General features: G+C 58.0%; 1 protein-coding gene across 1 annotated transcript; it reads left to right on the top strand.

Annotated features, from left to right (window-relative positions):
• The first annotated feature begins 752 nt into the window (after positions 1–752).
• ANKK1 (ankyrin repeat and kinase domain containing 1) lies at positions 753–15460 on the top strand. The gene is given in 23 exon segments (XM_059405535.1): positions 753–1118; positions 1121–1146; positions 5128–5204; positions 5207–5427; positions 6750–6901; positions 7137–7251; positions 7570–7609; positions 7612–7671; positions 8361–8441; positions 9066–9101; positions 10064–10091; positions 10093–10152; positions 10154–10358; positions 10360–10585; positions 10588–10701; positions 10704–10822; positions 10824–10896; positions 10899–10976; positions 10979–11019; positions 11021–11084; positions 11087–11135; positions 11137–11296; positions 15362–15460. Coding segments are annotated over 23 exon segments (2490 nt in total).

The following is a 15460-nucleotide window of genomic DNA, read 5'->3' as shown; positions in this document are numbered from 1 at the left end:
GGAATAGCCATAGTACTTAGCTCAGGGCATAAATTAAATGAGATAGTGTGGGCTGATCACTGTGGATAGAGTGGGCACAAAGTGAAGACTCAGTAAATGACAAGTCTGAGCCTCATCCCTGGTCCCTTGCAACAAGCCACCCCATAACTGGGCCAAGGAGTCCACCTCCCCCATGGCCAAACCCAAATGAGGTGCCAGTCCCTCTAAGGGTGGGACAGAGAGCAATGTCAGGAAGGGGAGCTCCCTGCAGACAGGCACCCAGCCTCTCACCCTACTGTCCCTGCTGACCTTCTTGGTGACCTTCAGCACACCAAGACTGGTTGACAGAGACAAAACAAAAACCCCAACAATAAAGGTAACATTAGGCCAGTCAAGTCAAAAAATTCAGACCAGAAAATCCCCATTGCAACTTTTTTATTCCATTCTCCAGTGGAGGGGGAGGGGTGCATTCCCGTCCCCAGACCCAGCAGAGAGACCCCTAGCACAGTCCTCAACCCTTCAGAAACCCTTGGTACATGTGAGCAAGAATAAATAAATCAACTTCCCAACTTATGCCTGGGTGGAAATTGGGGGGGGGGGAGGGTCTTCTCTGGGCTCCCGTTCAGGACACCTTCCTCCCCAAGCACCTCCTGTAGCCCCAAGGGTGGCAGGTGGGGTACCAACGGAAGGCTGAGACTGAGGAAGCGAGCTGGGGGGGGGGGCGGTGTCTCCAGAGGGAACGGACCCTCCTCCCAGGCTCAGCCCTGGGCCCCATGGCTGCTGGGGCCCAGGGCTCAGGTGTGGGTGTCCCCGCGCCCTCGCAGGACAGGCTCCGCCCCTCCTCGCGGGAAGGCGGGAAGGCCGGCACCTCCCCTTGCCCACCCCGTGGGCGGAGCGGCAGGAAGGCAGGAAGCCTCCAGGAGCCCAGCCTTGAGCCTCGCCTGCACCTGGGGCGGGTGTGGATGGAGGATGCGGGGCCTGGAGGGGCCGGGCCGCCTCCGACCCCATGGCCCCTGGGGCAGCGGCTGGGCAGCCTCACCATCTTCACCCGCGACGACTTCGAGGGCGCCTGGCGCCGTGTGGCTCGCGGCGGCTTCGGCCTGCGCTCCAGGTGCAGCGAGTCCGCAGTCAAGGCTCCCACCCATGCCTTCAGCCGGACGCCGCCAGGTACCTGCCAGCGCTGCCCCGCTCGGTCCGGAGGGCACAGCCGGAGCTCCCCTGGGAGGGGTGCGGGGCTTGACCCCGGCACGGCCCCGGCAGCTTGTGTCCCCGCCTGAAACGCGGTGGGGTCCCAGTTCCCCTCTGTGGAGCGCACGGAGGGCCAGAGAGGGGGGAGGGAACTACCCTCCAGAAACAATTCGGCCCATCTGACTGCCCAGACTGGCCGGGTCCCTTCATCCTGGGTGTCAGTGTGCCCTTGATGGCCCTCTGCGTGGCCCCAGGTTCTCCGCCAGGCCCGGCTGGGGTTGCCCAGAGTCTGTGGCACTTGGCCCAGCGACTCTCAGTGACCTGTGGAGGAGCATGCACTCCCTCTCTGTCCTGTGGCCGTGGGCTTGGCCCCAGCCCAGCCAGTGCAGGCCAGGGGAGATGTGGGGACTGGAGACTGCCCAGCCTGCCGGCCTGAGAGCCTGCCCAGGCCGTGTGCCAGAGCTCGGGTAGGTCCTGCCTGCAAGTCAAGCTGGGGATGCGTGGCTCTGTCCTTGCTTTTGTTTCCAGCCCCACCCGACCCCCGCCCCTCCCCCACCCTCCCACCCTCGCAGCCCCCTCCATCAGGTGCAGTATGGCCCACCCTGGGTATGCCTCCTTTCTCTCATGGCTGCCGCTTCCTCACTGCGTGCGCCTGTCTCTTCCTTCCCACTGAGATGGGAAGTCTCCTTCCCATCCAATTTGCTTGGAGTGGCCTTGTGCTTACCCCCGTGCAGCCCTGAAGGAGACACTTAGGACGTGAAGTCTGAATGTGAGAATTGTGTCATTCTCCCAAGACTCCCAGGCCATCAATCAAAGAGCCCGGTGAGGGGCATCTCCTATTGGCACCTTCTATGGATGTCATGTTCTCTTCGGTCACCATGCAAGTCCCCAAGACAGAGCCTCAGGTCCCACACACTCGAGACAGCCCCAACTTGACCCTCTTCCTCCTTCAACACGCTCATGCTGGCCTTGGGGTACAGTCGGGTTTTTCTAGGGTTTGTCCACATCATTGAGACTTTGAAGTGAAGGTCGAAAGGACACAGATGGCATTGACGAGACTGTATTGTTGGGCACTGACAACGACTTTCCCATCCCAAGCTCTGGGAAGCCTCTGGGGGAACGGGCCAAGGGATTTAATGATGATGGATGTCTGCTGAGTGGGAGTGACTACACTGGCAGCTTTAAGTGTGTTCACTGGACTCTCCCTACCTCTTCCTTCATTCCTTCACTGGATGAATGGTTTGTGTCGCCCGCTGTGCTGGACTCTGAGATATAAAGAGTACAAACAGATACAGCCCTGTTCTCCTGGAGCTGGCAGCCTGGGGGGCAGAGGCACTCATCAGGTAACTCCATGTGGAGATGTCAAATGCGCTGCTGTGAGAAGAGCAACAAAGGAGATTGATGGTTCTGTGAGAGCTTATTCATAGAGTTTGACCAGGATCAGAAAAGGCTTCCCCAAGATTACAGCTCAACTGAAGAGTGAAGGATGAGTGTGAGTAAAGTCGTTGAAGTGGAGAAAACTTTCCAGGAAGAGGCAGCAGAAAGTGCAAAGGGCCTGTGGTAGGAGGGATATAGTAAGTGAAAGGGTAGGAAGAGGCTGTTGGGGCTGGAGTTGAGAGAGAGGGAGCAGTGGAAAGCCACTAGAGAGTTTGCAACCACGTTAGGGGGGTGTGACAAAAAGGAGTTGATCAAATTTGCAGGATGGAAGATGGATTGGAAGGGTTGAGTGGCTGCTGGTCCACAATTAAGGGTTGTCATTATTCAGGGAAGAGATGATCGCCATCCAGCTTCTACGTAGTGATAGAAGGAAAGGAATGCATTATGCAGTATTTAGGACATAAACATTCACTTGACTTGGTGCTGGGCTGTCTGGGGGGTATGATGAGGAAGAGGAGTGTCAAGGTTAACATGAAGGTTGGCTTGCCCAGAGGAACAAAGGCTCGTACAATGTCTGTTCCCGAGTGATGACAATTAATAAAGGGAACATGAAAGGATGTGCAGGTTGGGAGAAGAAATTCTAGAGCTCGGTTTCGTACAGGTTGAGTGTAAGGTGCCTTTTAAACAGCTGAAAAGAATTGTCAAATAGATTTCAGGTGAAGGTCTGAGCTAACAATATGAAAATTTATGAGTCATTTGTTCTAAGTCCTAATTACCGCTAGGGCAGGAATGAAACGCATTCACTGTAGGCACAAAGTAAGCGAAACAAAGTCCCAACCTCATGAAGTTTTATAGTTTAAGGAAGGAAGGAATCTAGAGGAAGACAGGAAATAAGTAAATAATACAGAAATAAATCATTTTTATCTATAACACTGACAGTCTCCTGACATGTTCTTGATGAAAATACCGAAAGAAAGTTGAACAATCTGATCTTCCAAGAAAACAGTTGATCTGGAAATATTAACTTAGGTGTCCAGGATCACGACAGATACTGCGGTGGTAAGAGACAGTGCCGAGTAAGAAGGCAAGGACCGGCCCAGGACTGGCTGATGTACCGAGACCTGAAAACTTTCCTAGGCTGTAGCACTGGGGGCTGGGTGGGGGGGTGGTCTTTGCACACCTTAACAACAGCTTCTCAGAGAAACATCGAGACCAGACACCCCATGACGGGGGCTGGTGGGGAGGGATGAGAAGCAGACACGGGACACGGAGGCAAGGAGTCTGGGTGCTGGGGCAAGCAACTGGCGTTCCCATTTTACAGAGAAGAAACTGAGGCCCAGAGAGTTTACTGGCCTGGGGTCATGCAGAGCATAAGTGGGTTTGAAATCAGGGCAGATCCCTGGCTTTCCCCCTCCATGACAGGTGTCTCAGTTCCTGGGACTGGAAAGGACAGGAGGAGACAGATAGGAAAGTCCGCAGAGGTAGAGGCGGGAGCAAGGGGCACCTAAAACGACCCTGTCCGGAGGTGAGGGACAGCAGGTTTTCTCTGGAGGTCGGCAGTCTCTGGCTGGCTTCCCCGGGCGCCCTGCACGCGCATTCCCGGCAGCCTCCGACTGCAGGGCCCACGCAGCAGCTTTGCAAATGCTGTGCTTTTAAAAAATGTCATTTCTCCTTAATCCCCATCCCCGCAATCCCCAAACAATCTCAACAATTTGCATATCTACTGGTCAGTGGGCACAAACAGTGAACCTAACGAGAGTCTGCAAACGCTTATGCTGTAAGGCCTTCCCTTAAGTCTTGACTTCTGTTCCGTTCAACAACGATGTATTGTGCTGTGCACGCAATGGGCTGGGGCGGGAAGCCAGAGGGGTGATTGCGGTCCATCCATAAGACGGAGTACGTGCAATCACTGCAGACCTCACCTCGGGAGAATGGCCGTGTGAGCAAGCCCCGTGCCACTCACACTGGAAGAGCAGATTGTAAAGCAGCCTGCAGAGGGGGGAGGGGAGGAAGGAGCGCAAAGGAGAGAGATCCCTTCCTTGCACGTGTATGTATAAAAGAAGATACTAAAATATGAGCAGAGGCCAGCTCTGGCAGGTTGGATTGCTGATGGTTTAATTTTCTTCTATAAAGCTCCCCATATGCCCTTGATTTTCTACAAGGATCTATATTACTTTCATAATCCAAACGGCAATAGGCGAGCCTTTAAAACACAAGCATGGGGTGTGATGTTGGTCCTCCGGGGGCTTGTGAGCTCCTGGGGGAGGCAAACATGGACAACTGCCAGAATAAATGGGGTGGGGGGGGGGGGCTTTTCATGGCCGCCTCTGTGGAATGGGCTTTGTCCTGAGCCAGCAGACACCTTCCCTTCCTGTCCTGTCGCTTTCGGCCATCCAGGCCCCACTGAGGGCATCTTGCTGGGCCTCCTTCTAGGACTCTCCCTCTTCCTGCACTGCCTTGCCGGCCCCCGAGGCTTCTCGGGGTCTCCAGAGCCTGGCACGAAGCCTCGTTTGTTGCTCTGCTAACCGCTGTTGGAATGAACCGGTCATCTCCTTCCCCGACCAGTGTCCCACCTCCCCACAGCTGCCATGTGGAGCTTCTCATTGAAGAAGCAGCCGAAATGGAGAAGATCAAATTTCTGCACATCATGTCCATCTACGGGTGTGCGGGGAGCCCCTGGACATGGTGATGGAGTTCATGGCCAGCGGCTCCCTGGAGAAGATGGTGCCCACACACAGCCTCTCCGGGCAGCCCAAGTTCCACATCACCCCTGAGACCAGCCTGACCTTGAGGTTTCTCCATAGCATCAAGCCACCCCTGTTCTACCGGGACCTCAAGCCAGGCAACCTCCTTCCAGATAGCAACATGTAAGGTAAAGGCCCGGTTGGCCTCCCTGCCCCCTTTCCACACCAGACTCTCCGCCGGTGAGCCAGCCCGCCTGGCCTGCTGAGAGTTTAAAATAGCTCCCTTCATGGACAAGTACTGAAGGCGAAGAGATGAGTAGTGGAGTCTGATGCTTGAATCTGGATATCAGGATGCCTGCAATGACTCCCCTGGACCTCAGGCTTCTGTTTCTACTGTGGGTAGAATATTCCCCATCCCTCCCCTTGCTTTCTTTGGGTGGGGATGTGTGTAAATGAGATGATTCCCAAGAAAAGTTATGATGGCCTTCAGTTCCTAAAATGTGCCACCTTCTTTTGCCCCAGGACCTTTGCACATTCTAGCCCTAGTGCCAGGAACAGTATTCCCTTACTGCCTTCTTTATCTAGCGAGTCATGCTCATCTTTCAGTGCTCTGCTTAACACTATCCTCCTGGGGAGGTTTTCCCTGGTCTACCCCAACAGCCCCCTGTTGTATGTCCTCACAGTACCTCTGACTCCTCAGACTGCTAACCGCACTCGTTAAGTCTACAGTCATTTGTGAAACTATTTCATTAGTGACTATACCCCCTATTGGAGTGAGCACTTGGGAGAGTAATGGGTGTTGGGGTCTCATCTTTCTTAATCTGCTGCCTAATTCTCAGCGCCCAGCCTAGCTGACCTGTGAATGAGTCCGTGGATAGAGGCAAAGTGGGGGATAAACACACATGGTGTATTCAGGGCCCTTAGAAGTGGACGAACAGAAGCTCATCAAAGATGGTGACTTTAGGGGTGCCTGGGTGGCTCAGTGGGTTAAAGCCTCTGCCTTTGGCTCAGGTCACGATCCCAGGGTCCTGGGATCAAACCCCACATCGGGCTCTCTGCTCAGCGGGGAGCCTGCTTCCTCCTCTCTCTCTCTGCCTGCCTCGCTGCCTACTTGTGATCTCTCTCTGTCAAATAAATAAATAAAATCTTAAAAAAAAAAAAAAAAGATGGCAACTTTATCCACACCCCTCTGGCTAATGACAACACCTGTTAAGTACTTACTGTGTGCCTGGCTCTGTTCTAGACGCTTTTTGCTTATCCCCCATTTCATGCTTATACCAGCACTATGAGCTAAGTGTTCTTGTTATTTCCAGTTTATAGATGGGGAAGGTGAGGGTCTGAGGAGATCAGTAACATGTCTGAGATCATGCCGAGGTCACATGTGGCAGAGCTGGGAGAGGCCTTGGCCCTTAACCACACCACTGCCCTGGAAAAGGGAGGCTGCGGGACAGGGAGGGATCAAGGCAGGTTTTTGGAGGCAAGACTCTTGCTCCCTTACCCCTGCTGGTGGCTTCCTCCCAGATTTCGGACTTTGGCCTGTCCAAGTGGATGGAACAGTCCATCCAGATGCAGTACACGGAGGGGTCAGCGCTGCGGGGCACCATCAGCTACAGCCCCCCTGAGATGTCCCTGGAAGGTAACAAGGCCGTAGGACCTAAGTACGATGTGTGCAGGTGAGAGGCGGCTGGGCTCCATGCCACATTTCCGGGGTTGGGGGAGCTGGTTATCAGCACCCGGCCTGACACCCCCGGTCCCAAGGGCATGACGGGACAGGGAGGAGGAAGGACGAAGGGGCACTCTGGCTGGAGAGGCTTTTGCCCAGGAGGGTGTGGCCCATGGGGCCTCCTGGGTGGAGTGACCATGGGTATCTGAGAAGGTGACTCAGGGGGCGCTCTGTCCTGTCTGCAGCTTTGGGATCCTCATCTGGGAATCCTACGGCGCATCAGGCCAGACAAGAACCTGGGGAGCAGAGCCTCACTCAGAAGAAACCGTATTCAGGCAGGAGATGGTGTGGCAGCCTCGGGTGGGGTCCCGGAAGGCACTGAGAGAGGCTAAGGGCTTGCAGGGGCGGGATAAGAGGCGGCTTTGGGTTGGGAAGCGGCATATGCTTTAAGGATTCCCATGCCCCCTCCTTCTTCCCTCCTCTGCTGGAATCTCAGTCTGTAACCTAGCTGTTTATTCATGGTGCATTTATGTTGCCCCTGCTGTGTGCACCCCTGTGGGAAATCCCCAGAGCCACCCACCACCCTGCCCAGCCCGCTGCTCTGGCCCTGGCGCCCTGAAAGCACACAGCCTGGGCCTCCCCCTTCAGCATGGTGACCGTTGTCATCTCTCCCCACAGCCTGTCTCAGACGAGTGGCCAGGTGGGGCCCAGAAGACAATAAACTGAGGAGATGCTGGATGCTGTGGGATTGGGACCCCAAGAAGAGGCTCTGCTCCCCAGGTTCTTGTCTGGCCTGATGCGCCGTAGGAGCTTGGGAACTGGCTGCGGCTGGAGTGCATTCGAGCAAGGGCCGAGGTTCGAGGGGGCAGGAGAGGTGGTGGCTGAAACCTGGGCCACTCCTGAGGGCTCTGTGTGGCCCTGGGGCATGGTCCGCATCTTGGTGCTGGAGGAGGGCAGCGGGGGAGGGGGCAGCTGAAGGCTGCCGCCCATCTCTCTGGGTCACCGTGCACCCTCGTGGGAGGTCAAGGAGAAGACCCAAACCGGCAGGGTCTGGGCCCGGCTCTCCTGCTTCTGAGTCCTCCGGTTAGCCGGGCTCTGTCCGGGGCCACAGCACCCTCATTTGTGAAATGTTCCCAGACTGCGAGATCACGGGCATGGATGGACCTCTTTAGCGACTGTGGAGACACACACCTGTGTGACTGTGAGCCCTCAGAGATCACCCACCTAGTCCTGTCCCCTCATTCATGGGAAAGGACTGACCCTCAGAGGGCCAGGGACCTGCTAAATGTGGGCTTGCTGAGCCACAGCCGGGATCCAGCTGTCCCAGGGTGCATGTGTGGGTAGATGTGAATCCAGGAATGGATTTTGGGGTGGGGGGGAACACAGGGACCGTTAGAGTATCTAAAATGGGGAACAAACTGGTGGCCAGCCTTTTGCTTCCTTCTCTGTCTTTCTCCTTCATGGAGCAGACATCACAGTTGAGACAGACATACTGCTGCCCCTGTTCCAGGGTCCTATGGCAGACCCCGAGAGCAAGGCTGTCCAGGACGGTGCCCTGCCAGCTGTCTCCCCCAGCCTGGGGAGGTGCATGTGTGTGTATGTGGGTGGGGGGTGGTCATCTCCCATAAGGGTAAGACCTCCGGGGGGGGGGAGGCGGGGGGACCACAATCATGATGCATGGGCTTGTCCTTCTCAAGGTCCCCTGGCTGAGAGAGCAGATGGGGACTGAGAGCCAGCTCGGCCCACACTGCTGGCCGTGCCAGGCAGCCCACTTGGGGACAGCCGTTCCTAACTTGCACAGTGGTGGCTGTGGCTCAGAGTCCCTGAGAAGGACTCATCAGAGTCCTGCCTGCAGGCTTTCATGCCGGCATCGGTGTCCCCAGCGTCCTCGCTCCCTAACACCGGAACCAGCCGTGGGGTAGCAGGGACTCCTAGCCGAATCACGGGGCCAGCCACCCTGTACTCCACAGGGTCCAAGGGCAGTCAAGGCCCCAGACCACCTCTTCTTGCAGGCTCTCCGCTGCTCAGGACTTTCCTGCAGACCCAGCTGTCGGCAGGAATGGCACGGGAGGGGCTTCCCAGGACAGGTGCTGGAGAGAGGAGTGGAGGGCAGAGACCAGAACTGCCTCACTGGTCTAATCTGCCCCATGGTCTTCTGATTCCCTTTGCGCAAGTCAGTGTTGAGGTCAGCCAAGAGCTAACAGACAGGGGTGAGTCCACAGAGCCACGGCTGGAACTGGAGAATTCCCAGGGAGGAGAAAGTGGACTCAAGCTGCACCCTTTCCACCTCTCCCCTGCCCACCACCTTTGACCCAACCCTCTGCCTTGCTCATCCCAAGTCAGAAGTTGGTATGTCCCTTTCCAGACACTGGCTCCAGGTTCCAGAAATGCACATGCCTTCAGGGGTCAGGCTCTGCTTCCCTCCAGGCTTGTGTTTTCTAGAAGGCCTGACTCCTGTCCTGGCTTTCGGGTGGGGTGGGGTGGGGTGGGGGACGGTCGCAGGCATTGGCATGCAAGCCTGGCTGCATTGTTGAATGACCTGGGGGATGAAAGCTGCCTCATGCCTGGGCCACCTAGAGTCCACCTAGAGTGATTAAATCAGAATCTTGGGGGCGGGGTTGGGGGGTTGGGGTTGGGGCAGTAATTGGCCTGGGCAGGGATATTTGTTGTTGTTGTTTGTTTGTTTGTTTTGGAAATTGTTGCTTTTGGTCCAGATACACTTTTGGTAGAGCAGGAGGAAGCCTTAGCAGCCAAAGCTCAGATCATAGAGCCTGTTTTCAGCTGGCATTGACTTTGTGCCAAGCACGCCCCTGAAAGCTCTTGGCTACCCAGGCTGTTCTTGCAACGGTGGCACGATGTGAGCATTGTTGGTGGCCCCTTTATGGATCAGGATCTGGAGGCTCAGGGAGGGCAGGGAATTGGCTAAGGTCCGGCGGTGCGAAGCATGGGTTTGCTCCCGGGCCTTCTTCTGCCCCCTCTGCACGGGGTGGGCTGCCAGAGTCTGACCTCCAGGACATGGGAGGCTGTGAAGGGATCTGTGATAGCAGGAGAGGCTCCCCCCACTCCCAGAGTCTCTGTTCCTGGTTGGCACTTGCAGGAGGCAGGGGGCTGGACGAGATGACCTGCGGCCAGGCCAGAGGTCCTCCTTCCAACCCCATCTTCCCCAAAACAGACTCTGGAGACTACTTGAAGCGCGTCCTGGGACGAGGAGCAGCATGGCTGTGAGAACAGTCACTCCCCTCACTTCCCGGTGGTGAGGGGCACAGGTGAGGCTGCTGCTAGCTCATGAGGTCCACATGGACGGCCCGAGCACCTGCGGCTACACGCTCCTCCTCATCGCCACGCAGGACCAGCAGCCCAACCTCTGTGCCCTGCTCCTGCAGCACGGGGCGGACGCCAAGCTGGCAGAGGAGGACAGCTGGGTGCCGCTGCCCTTTGTAGCCCAGAGCAGTGGTGACAGCTCTGCCCTCCCACCCCCCGGACCACGGGGGCCCATGTGGGTGCCCAGGAGCACGAGGGTGGACCCTGCCCCACCTGGCCACACAGAACACCTCTGAGAATGTGGCACGGCTTCTGGCCTCCCGTCAAGCTGACCCCAACCTGCGTGAGGCCGAGGGCAGGACCCCTCTGCACGTGGCTGCCTACTTCGGCCACGCCAGCCTGGTCAAGCTGCCGAGGGGCCAGGGGGCCGAGCTGGAGCCCAGCAGAGAAACCTGAGGATGCCTCTGCTCCTGGCGGTGGAGCGAGGCGAAGTGAGGGCCATCCGGCACCTGCTGCAAAGTGGGGCAGCTCCTGATGCCCTTGACCGGAGCAGACAGCAGCCACCAGGGGTAAGTGCCTGGCCTGGGAGGTGCTGCTCAGGGACGGGACCGGCTTCGAGCTACTAGGGCGGCAGGGCTGGACCCCCCTGCACCTCGCGGCCTACAAGGGCCCCCTTGGAGGTTGTCCACCTACTGGTAGAGAGGCAGGCGAACGTGGGAGCTCCCAGAGGCATGAAGGGGACACCCTGCACCTAGCTGCCCACCACGGGGAGGAGCTGGTGGCGTGGGCGCTGCTGTGGTGTGACGCTGACCCCAGTGCGGCCAAGTGGGGAGCTGGACACCTCTCCACCTGGCCATCCAGAGGGGTCGTCTTCCTGAGCATCCTCAGCCTCCTGGAGCACCACGCAGATACCCCTGCCCGCAGCAAGGTGGGCTGATGCCAGCCCACCTGAAAGCCCTCAAGGGCACATGGCCATCCCCAAAGGGCTGCTCTCGCTGGTGCCTGGCTGGGCATCCGGGACAGGGCGAGCTGTGCACCCCCACAGCTGGCCCTCCGGAGCCAAAAGCAGAGCACAGTCACCCTCCTGGTGGGCAAGGAGCCCTCCTCACTGGCCCTTCTGGGTGATGGTGAGCCAGGAGCCCAGGCAGAAAGCCAGACAACGGGGGGGGGGGGCTTCCTGGGGGGGAGGGGGCCTGGGAAAGTGACTCTGGGCTGCTGGCAGGGCCCCTTCCCTGTCCTTGCCACCTGCCCCTTGGACCTTGAGTGGAAGCCGAAATGTGATCTCCCCCTGGAGGGAGGGGGAAACCGGTGGTGAGGTGGGAGCTGGGTGGGAGCCAGGGGCTCCCACTTCCTCCTCCTGTACTGGGACCCAAGCCCTCCTCCTCCCCAAGACTCCTGCCACCTGTCATTCACCCCTGAGCTCACAGGGAACCACAGAGAAGAGGGACATACACCCTCCCTCTTGGTCCCTGTGTGACTTGGTCCCCATCTCAAGCCAGGCCTGACCAGCCAGGCTTTTCAAAAGGGGCAGGAGCTCACTTTTGGGAGGAAATTTCTGCCACTGTTGAAAGCCCCAGCCAGCCCACTATTGCCACAGAGACCACACCTTCTGGTTGCCCTGGCTCCGGTGACTGGGTCTCCCATGTGGTTTCGGCAGGAGAAGGAAGGCTGTGCTCCAGCCGCCCACGAGTGCTCCGTGGGGTGCTCCATCCTCCCTTCCCCACCCCTTCACTGTGCCTCGGTACAGGGCTAAGTTTTCAACCCTGAGGTCTGGATCGGAGTCTTCCCTTTGGAGATGGGCTGACCTCTGGGGCCAGTAGTGTTACTGTGGGATGTGGTGTGTGTGCAAGTTCACGCAGCAGGAGGAGGCAGGGGCATCTGTGGGGAGTGAGGGGCTGAGGAGGGTGAGGGATGGCTTCCTGGGGCCCAGTGTGGAGCCCCAGGACAGGGATGTCCCTCCAGACAGCTGTTGCTCCGGGCGCTCTTCCCTGGGGCCACTCCCTGGTCCCCGGCTGCCAGCCTGGCCGTCCTCCCGGCTGTGGGGCAGGCTGGGGGCAAGGCTGGGCTGTACACACTGACCAGCTTCTGCTTCCGCCCTGGCTCTGCCGGGAATGGCTGACCTCGGGTCAGGGTGGAAGGTTCGAGTGGGGGCAGGATGGGTGCCCTAAAATCCCACCCCGCACCTCTCCACCTCTCTGCACTGCTGGAGCAGCCCCTCCGACTCTTTGATTGTCAGAGAAAAGGAACCTTCTGCCCCAGCTACTGTCCCGTTCCCCCCCCAGCCACGTGGTGGGCCCACCTCCACATGTGGTCCTGCTGGGCTGGACTAGGGCCTCCTGTCCGCATGGGGTGAGAGGTGGAGCCGAGAATCTCCCTGGGTTGAGCAGGCTGATGTCTCATAGCTTCTCCCTGCTTCCTTCCTTAGCACCACCATGACGGCAATCACTGGCCAGCAGCCCCAGGGAGCCCAGGTTTTCCTCTCCTGCCTGGATGAGCAGGGACTCCTGAGGACCTCTGCAGGTGACACTCAGCAGAATGTTCCATCCTCCTACTCCGCTGGCCGCCCAGTCCATTCTCCATGTTCTTCCTGGGCCTGGGCTTCCTTGCCAGAGCAAGACTCGTAGCTGAAAGTCCCCCTGGGAGTTCTGTCTTCCCTAGAACGTGTTAGAGCAGGAAGGGGGAAGGGGAGAGGGCTCCGTGCCATCCGTGATCCTTGCACGCTGGCTCCCAGTATAGGATTCTTCCGCACGAGCCAGAGGGCGGGTGTGGGGCTATGTGTACAAAGCCGAGTGGGCTCAGATCAATCCATGGGGACGGCCAGGAGTGAGGCACCAGGGGACAGTGGTGTCTGGGCTATCCTCTTGGAAATTTGAGGAAATTTGAGGAAGGACCTTGCAGAAAGGATCTAGGAAAGATAAACGATTCTTGTGTGCCTGTTGTCCTATAATGGGGCCAGAACTACCCATGGGAATCATTTCAGCCCACTAACCTGATGATCCCAGGGACCAGGCTGAGATTCCCAGACCGCTGCTTTCTCTACCCGCTTCTTCCAAGAGGTAGCGGAGGGCTTCAGGCCAGCTCTGGCCAACAGCCCTAGCATCGCCTACCGGCACCTTCTTCTCCCTTTTCAAACCAACCCGAGCCAGACACAGACACACAGCGTCTACCCTGAATCCCACTGCAACACTGCCCCCTTCTAGAGATTTCCAAGGCATGTTCAAAATTGGATTTCATTGAGGCCCTTGTAGTTCCCAAGGTGAGGGTCTCCAGTTCAATTTCAAACCCTGTTTAGGGGAGTTTGGGGAGATTGAAAATAGGAACTCCCTCGTTTCCTTCTGGGCATCTCTACTTGGAGACCCTACAGGCCCCTTAAACTCAAAAGGTCCCACCTGAACATTCCCTCCCCCTCCACAAGTCTGTCCATTATCCTCTCTCCCTCACTGTAGTTGAAAGATACCTGAACTGCTCACCCAGTTGTCATTCTAGACCAGTGTTGTCCTGGGAAGGTGGAAGCCTGCTCTGTCCGTGGCTGTTCCAGAGGATAGCCGCCGGCCCCATGTGTTACTGAGCACCTGACGTGGCCAGTGTGGCTTAATAAGCTTAAGTAGCCACATGCACTGGTAGACCACACGGTCTCTAAGCTCCCTGACCTGTCCTCATCTCATCAGCTCCCAGGCGCAGCAGGTCTGACAGGAAGGGCTTTCTGGAAGATGCATGCGTGGAAGGAGGACAAGGACACAGCAGGTGGCAGGCAGGGCCTGGACTAGATGAGGGGCCGGGGCCAGGGACCCCAGAGGCCAGGGAATGTGGACGAGCAAGTAGGCTGGGGGTGCAGGCAGCTGGAGAGCTGATGGCGCGGGGAGACCCTGATGTCCATCCTGGTTCCAGAGCTTGGACCTCGGACTCAATGGAAGGGGCAGTGGGGAACTGCTGTCACTTTGTGAGCAGAGTAAAATCCGAATGAACTGTGCGCTCCCAAGACCCTCCAGCTGGGCGCAGGGTGAGGAAGGGATGCTCTAGTGAGGGAAGACCCTACTCTCATGTGACCACACAGTGTCTGCGGCTGGGGCCACTCGGGAAAACCCGCATGCGCCTGCCCGAACTCTGTGCCAAGTCGCCTGCCCCACCCACCCCCAAGCGGTACCAGCCTCTCCCCTGGCACCAGCCCACCTCCCTCTCTCTGGCCTCTTGCACATGCCCAGGTCTCAGGAAGGAGTCGGGCCACAGCATGGGCTCAGAGCTGCCAGGCCTCCAAGCAGAAGGAAAAAGCCTCTCCAGCTGCCTTCTCCATCAGGCTTCTCCCCAGCAGCACTCAACCTGCTGCCTTTGCCAGGTCGCAGAGCTTGGATGGCACAGAGGGACCAGGTACCCTCTTGTCCCTGCGCCACCAGGCCCCCCAAAGCCAGGGTGGAAACCGTCCCTTCCAGAGATGCTCTGGTCTCCTGGTGCCACTGCCCCCACCCGGCTTCTCCAGAAGCAGAGTGAGGGGCATCTGGTTGGCAGGAGGGTACGCCCAGACTCTGATCTGCCACTAAAACCCCTCTAGAAATGACTCCCCTCTCTGCACACCCGTCCCCCAACTCATTTGCTCTGCAGCCCAAATGGCTGTCAGGCTATTCACAGGTACTCGAGGGACCCAAAAGTCTGGTCCCAGATGTTTTCTCTTTCTGTCTCCCCACCTTGGTAGACATGCGCTCAGCACGCTAGCCTCCTCCAGCCGTGCTCAGCGCTGGTCAGGAGACAGAATGCACAGTGCAAGATGGAGATTTGGAGCCCTGGGCTCAGGGGCCAGCCTGCCGTCCAGGCAGTCGGCCTCCCCGTGAGAGAAGCTTCTTCTGTAACAGGGGACCCTGTGGACGGATGCCAGGGGTACGCAGAGGGCAGTATCACGGGGGCAAGGCATAGGATGGGAGCTAATGGCCACAGATGCTTGTGTCCTGGGGCCTGGGAGGGCGATGAGGTAGGGGGACACAAGGCTGGGTCACGCAGTCTGTGGGACAGGGATGGGGTGGGAAGGGATCCCGGATAGGTGGACACGCTGCTCCCCAAGGCTGGCCAGTCCTCAGTGTCACTCCTTGCAGATGACTGACCGTCCCTGTTCTGAGACCCCTGGGGAAGTAGGACAGGCAGTCACTTCTTTCAGGGGCCTCCTGCCCCACCATTCAGGCTGTCCTCTGTGCCACCAGCCTCTTGCCCTCACCAATTCCAGACCAAGGCGTGCCACGTCATTGTCGTCACCTACGTGACCAGTGTCCCAACCCCCAGCCAGGGCTCTGCTATGGAGAATGTGCAGTTTGTGCAGCTGTAG

This window comes from Mustela nigripes, chromosome 1, assembly GCF_022355385.1.
Source record: "Mustela nigripes isolate SB6536 chromosome 1, MUSNIG.SB6536, whole genome shotgun sequence".
NCBI classification, from domain to species: domain Eukaryota; kingdom Metazoa; phylum Chordata; class Mammalia; order Carnivora; family Mustelidae; genus Mustela; species Mustela nigripes.
The sequence above is the reverse complement of the archived record's forward strand: the minus strand, read 5'-3'. Positions and strand labels throughout refer to the sequence as shown.